General features: G+C 48.2%; 1 protein-coding gene across 1 annotated transcript; it reads right to left on the bottom strand.

Moving 5' to 3' along the window:
- Positions 1 to 739: 739 nt before the first annotated feature.
- On the bottom strand, positions 740 to 5,327 carry SRSF6 (serine and arginine rich splicing factor 6). Its single transcript, XM_041490463.1, has 6 exons — positions 5,116 to 5,327; positions 4,770 to 4,918; positions 3,362 to 3,489; positions 2,986 to 3,194; positions 2,353 to 2,442; positions 740 to 2,237 (listed from the first exon to the last, which is right to left on the bottom strand). The coding sequence occupies exons 1-6, from the start codon at positions 5,310 to 5,312 to the stop codon at positions 1,874 to 1,876; spliced, it is 1,137 nt and encodes a 378-aa protein (XP_041346397.1). The 5' UTR covers positions 5,313 to 5,327; the 3' UTR covers positions 740 to 1,873.
- Positions 5,328 to 5,575: the final 248 nt, after the last annotated feature.

The raw sequence follows: 5,575 nt of genomic DNA, 5'->3' as shown, positions 1-5,575 counted from the left end.
TGTATCTTAGGCTGTAAACCTGAAATTAACTCTTCTTGTCAAGTGTGTATTCTGCAGGAAGCCCCCAATACTCCCTTCCCATCTGAGATCCTGCTGGAATCAACACTGCGACACCATTTTTGTACTCATGCTAAAATACACCACCCTCAGCAAACAGCTCCAATTTAACCCAAGAACTCCTTATCACAACTTACCACCAGGGTCAGGTGCAGATAACACTGCAGCACCCAGGCTGATAACCTGATCTTATGGCAACACCAGGCATGGAACCACTCCAGGCGGAGTGAACTCAGACCTGACCACTCCCCCTAGGACCCCCTCTGCCACCAGCATGGATACTCACCTGCAACAGGCAAAATGCAGCTTTGCAGACCATCAGGAAATGGTGAGAACCTGAATTTCAGGAGAATTGTTTACAGCATAAAGAAATTCCAGGAAAGACAAGTTGGCATCAAGTCACATTTCACATGTGCCCCGTGCTGACCCAATTCCTCTGGGCAGGTGTGTAACTTGGAACCAGAGGTGCAGCTGTCACACCCAGCCACACCTGCAGAAAGGACAAAGTGACACTGGGACACAAAGAGCTTGTGCTCGTTTCAAGCACACCAAGAGCCTGTCAAGAACTACCAAGTCTATCACAAAACCAAGGAAGTTGTTTCCATAAAAGCAGGGTACCTTGTGATTTCCCCAGCACAAGGCAGAGCAAGAATCCCATTTCACTGCAATGAACACAAGAGTTTGAGTCACCAATTTAATTTTATACAAGTCAAACTACACGTTGTATAAAGAGTACAAGGCAGTTCTAATGTTTGCTACTGCATGTTACAAAAATCAATTTAACTATAAAGGGGATTTTTTGGGATGAGTCCTATTCCACAATTTTAGTGAACTGGCAACTGTGGTTTAGCAAAGCCTTTGTTTAAACTAGAACTCTAGCTCCAAGACATTACATTTCCAATAAAGTTCGGACCTACACACAAGAGGATTATAGTTCTCCTAGTCTGAAGCAAAACGTTAACATAAGTGAGTCAAAGGGGAGGGAAGACAGATTTCTTTACCTGGGTTTCATGTCCACTGGGGATTCAGAGGCTGACAAACCATACAGCATACTAAGGACTTGGACCACAGCCAAGAGACACCTTCGTGTCTGACAACAGTGACACTTGAGATTCAAGCAAGAAACGTCAGAAAGCTTTTATTCTTTCAAGTCTGGAACAAAGGGGTTTTCAGCAATACTGTAGGATACAGGTTCCAGAGTACCTTTGTTACCTTTAATACAGTCTCAGTATGCGGGGAATGTTCTTTTGGCAAGTCAAGGTACAACGTAAGTCCTCCAACTTGAGTTTATTGCTGGTCTAAAATCTTCCTAGTACTGTTACTGGTTTATACAGTTTGCTGACTCCTTCCAAAATTAAGATAAACTGTGTGACCTGCTCAGCAAGGCAATCCTGCCCTTGGCAGCAAGCTGAAACCTATGAAGCTAATGACACCCATAGTTCTAATGCCATGAAAAAGATAGGAAAAAAGGATACTTTCAAAAAGCCCATACTTAAGCCTGTTTATATTCAGTTTATTTTTAATATAAAAACCACTTTGCATTTAAGAGTAATTAAGTTACTCCTGCAGAAATGCTATAAAATCAAACCTTCAGCTCAATTTCTACAAAATGGGGACTCTTCCTGCTTTGTACCACCATTCCATCTGGTATTGTCAAATTTGGGATAGAAATTAAACCTTTATGCCTTATGCCTTAGTTCTTAGGCCATTCACTCCTGCAAGAGAAAAAACCAACTTCTGAAGTACTAACATAACACTAATGGCCTGACAGGTAGGAAAATGTTCCATAATAGTGTGCAAGGTGAGAGTTGTAGTCCTAATCTCTTGAACTGGATCTTGATCGTGAGCGGGACTTTGAGCGAGACCTGGAGCGGGACCTGGAGGCAGCTCTTTTGGGTGGTGACTCGGAGCGAGCCTTGGCAGACTGCTGCTGCTGCGGAGAGTTGGAGCGAGACCTGCTCCTGGATCTGGACTTAGATTTAGCATCCCCTTTACCATTTTCTTTGGGAGATCGAGACCTGGACCTGGATCTGGACCGGGACTTCTCAGACTTCTCCTTGGATCTGCTGTGGGAGCGTGAACCCCTGTCAGACTTGGGTTTGGATTTGCTCTTTGACCTGGACTTCCTGCTTTTGGATCGGGAACGGGAGCGGTCTTTGCTTCGTGACCTGGATTTAGATCTTTCAAAGACAGAGAGAGTTTATTCTGCATGGCCTGCAGCACACTTCCAGCAGCTGTAAACATCTGTCAGCGAGGGAGTTCCTGCACTGGCAGTGTTAACTCTGGGGCACTTACCGGGAACGGCTTTTGGAGACACTACGGGATCTGCTGCGGCTGCTCCGACTCCTCCGACTTCTGCTTCTAGACCGTCTCCTGGATCGTGACCTGCAGACATTTGAAATGTCATTCCCTGTCTCTCTGCCTGGTTGTACCCTTCATCATCAAGTATAGGATGGAAGGGATCTTAAAAATCACCATGTTCCACCCCCTGCCATGGGCAGGGACACCTTCCACTATTCCAGGTTGCGCCAAGCCCCATCCAAACTGGCCTTGGATACTTCCAGGGATCCAAGGGCAGCCACAGCTTCTCTGGGAAATCCATCCTCACAGGGAATAACGTTCCTGATTGCATCTAATGCACTGTGCTATGTAGTAGCATAATCTAACAGAGAAAAGCTGCTACAGAACTTCTCAAGAGCACGGGTGGTCCCACCAGGGTGGGTTTAACATACTGTCAGTGAATCACATCTGAGGTTTCACATGTGCAAACTGCTCAAACCTGGCTTTGCTGTTTGATGTGAAATATTTCCTTCTACACTGAGGCCTCCTCCTATTCTTAAACCATCAGCTGAAGGTAACTGCTGCAGGTAGGGCACCCATCCCCATGCAGATTGTCACCATCTTGCTGCAGTGTGTCCCCTGAGTTACCTGGACCTGCTGCCAGAGTAGGATCGCCTGTGGCTGGAGCGTGGCTTGTCCTCCACCAGCCTGATCTTCCTGCCGTTTATCTCTGTGCCATCCAGCTTGTCCAGGGCGCGCTTCATGTCCGAGTACGACCGGAACTCGATCACTCCTTCATTTGTACGTTCTTTGTGGGCATCTGCATAGGTCACCTCCCCAGCCTGCCTCATGAAATCCTGCGGGGAGCACAGGGCAGCTACAGAACGGGGGGCTCTGCAAGCAGCACTCAATGCACACAAACACTTTTAAATTATTCTACTGCAACAAAAACAACATTGCTATTAAAGGAAGCTACTGCTTCCTGATATTCACAACAGACTCCACACAGAACATCAATACCTACTTTTAAATCCTGCCAACTACAGCGACTGGAAAGGTTCTCAACAATCAGCCTGAACTCTGTACGAACGGGCGGTCCGTATTTATCTCGTCCAGATTGTCTCCGACTGCTATATCCGCCACCACCCCCACCTTGATTGTACAAAGAAACGAAGTTAGGTTGTCTCCTAGCATGAAGGAGGCTCAACGTTCTGAAAAAGTTAGTTTAACAGTCATATTTACTGGAGTAGGACTTTATTTCGCTAAGCCTCCAATAAACTTTGCAATTTTGCCATGATCTATATTAATGGCAAATCAAACAGACTAACATCCTACAAGTCTGTGCTCCTAAGATCTGTTAGAGAGTGACTGCTCCTTATTAGATTCACCTTGCTAAGTTTTATTTTACAGAACATTGTAAAATATAAAACTTAACTGATTACATGCATTTCTACATTTTACAAAAACGTTTACTAGTTACACTAAGTACTTACATCACAGTATGAGGTTTTTGGTGGTGGTTTGGCCACAAAACACGCAAGGTAACAGTCACCTAGTTCAGTTTAACCAGTTTTGTCTAACCCTTGGAATCCTCACCATCACCCTGCGTCTAATGGCAAAAGGCTGCTGTCGTCATGGCTTCCGGTAAGGTCAGCCAAAGGGTCATAGGGCAAGGGTCACACAATGTATGGAAAAGCCATGGCCAGGAAAGGCAGTCATCTTAGCCTCAGTGGACACAGCCTCAGCCCCACTGGTCACTTTTAAATTGAAACATCAAGGACTTGTTAAAAAGTTTGAATTGAACATGCAACAATTTTAAAACAACATACATTTGATTTTTTTAAAAAGACAGAAACCCACCCACCCCAACACCACGATTTCAAACACCACCGAAAAAAATCAACCTTAGTACTTTTAGTTACAGTACTAGGCCGTTCAAGCTCTAGACAGCTCAGCTCAAGAAGCTACATGAGCGAGCTGAGCACAGAAATATTTACAATATCCCCCCCTTCAGCACAACAGATTCCTGCTCCAAAACCTCCCCCCACCCCTCCCATATATCCAACTGAATCAATCACATCAAAGCTCACAGCTGAGCGATTCTCCCCCAGTTACACAACGATATTTATACACTAACATTACTGATGCAACATCACTGTCACATCTAAATGCTCCCAGGAATACTGGAGCCGTTAATTAGCACAGCAAACCCTTTCTAGAAGGCCACGATTTGCAGCCACAACTGCTCCGGGATACCCGAGGGCGCCGCTGGTGCCGAAGAAAACGCCGCAGCCCCAGCGATGCACCGGGTACCCCCCGCTAACGACCTCCCCTACCCAGCCCCGGGGCTCGCTGCCAGCCGAGCCTTGCCCGCCCCCGGCCCTGCCCGCCGCCGCCCCGAGCCCCGCGGGGAGGGACGGGCCCGGACTCACTGCGGCTGCTGTAGCTGTAGCCGTCCCTGTCGCGGCGGGGGCCGCGGGCGTGCTCCACGATAACCCGCTCCCCGCACAAGTCCTTCCCGTTCAGCTCGTACACGGCATCGTCGGCGTCGCGGGAGTCCTCAAACTCCACGAAGCCGTAGCTGGGCAGAGGAGAAAGGCCCGGTCAGGCGGCGGCGGGGGCACAATGTCACAGGTCCCGGTCCATTCCGCGGTCCCCCCGCTCCGCTCCCCCCCCGGCCGCCATCTTGCGCCGGCGCCACGCGGCAGCGGCCGCGACATGGACGGGCCCGGCCGGCCCGGGGCCCTCGGGAGGGGCAGACGGAAGAACGACGCTCACCCGTTTTTGAGATCGACCTCGAGCAGGCGGCCGTAGCCGCTGAAGAAGCGCTGGATGTCCTTCTCCCGGACGTGATAGCTCAGGCGGCCGATGGCCAAACACCTCTCTATCAACAGCAAACTTGGGACTCTCACGTCCCCTTCCAGATATTTAGAAATCCAAACATGGCTTTGGACACCAGGAATTCCCCAAACCATGCAATGTCAATAGAGACAGTGAGGTCATTGAGAATAAAGCTTCTTGGGCACAGAAGCCCAGCATGGAGGAAATTCAGTACCCTCAGCATGAATTGGATTTTACACAACTACAACATCTTTTCCTCCTTCTTCAGAAGAATGCAATTAGAAAAGTTAAACTGGAAGAAGGTGCCCCTTAGAAGTATTAACACAAGGTCCAAAGATAGCTGGGACATGGTCCTTTGTAGCCTCTGCCAATCTCACCAGCACATTCTTCCTTTCCT

The sequence above is a fragment of the Pyrgilauda ruficollis genome, unplaced genomic scaffold (genome assembly GCF_017590135.1).
Source record: "Pyrgilauda ruficollis isolate IOZ18807 unplaced genomic scaffold, ASM1759013v1 scaffold123, whole genome shotgun sequence".
In the NCBI taxonomy this organism is placed as follows: Eukaryota; Metazoa; Chordata; class Aves; order Passeriformes; family Passeridae; genus Pyrgilauda; species Pyrgilauda ruficollis.
This window is presented reverse-complemented; position numbering and strand designations above follow the sequence as displayed.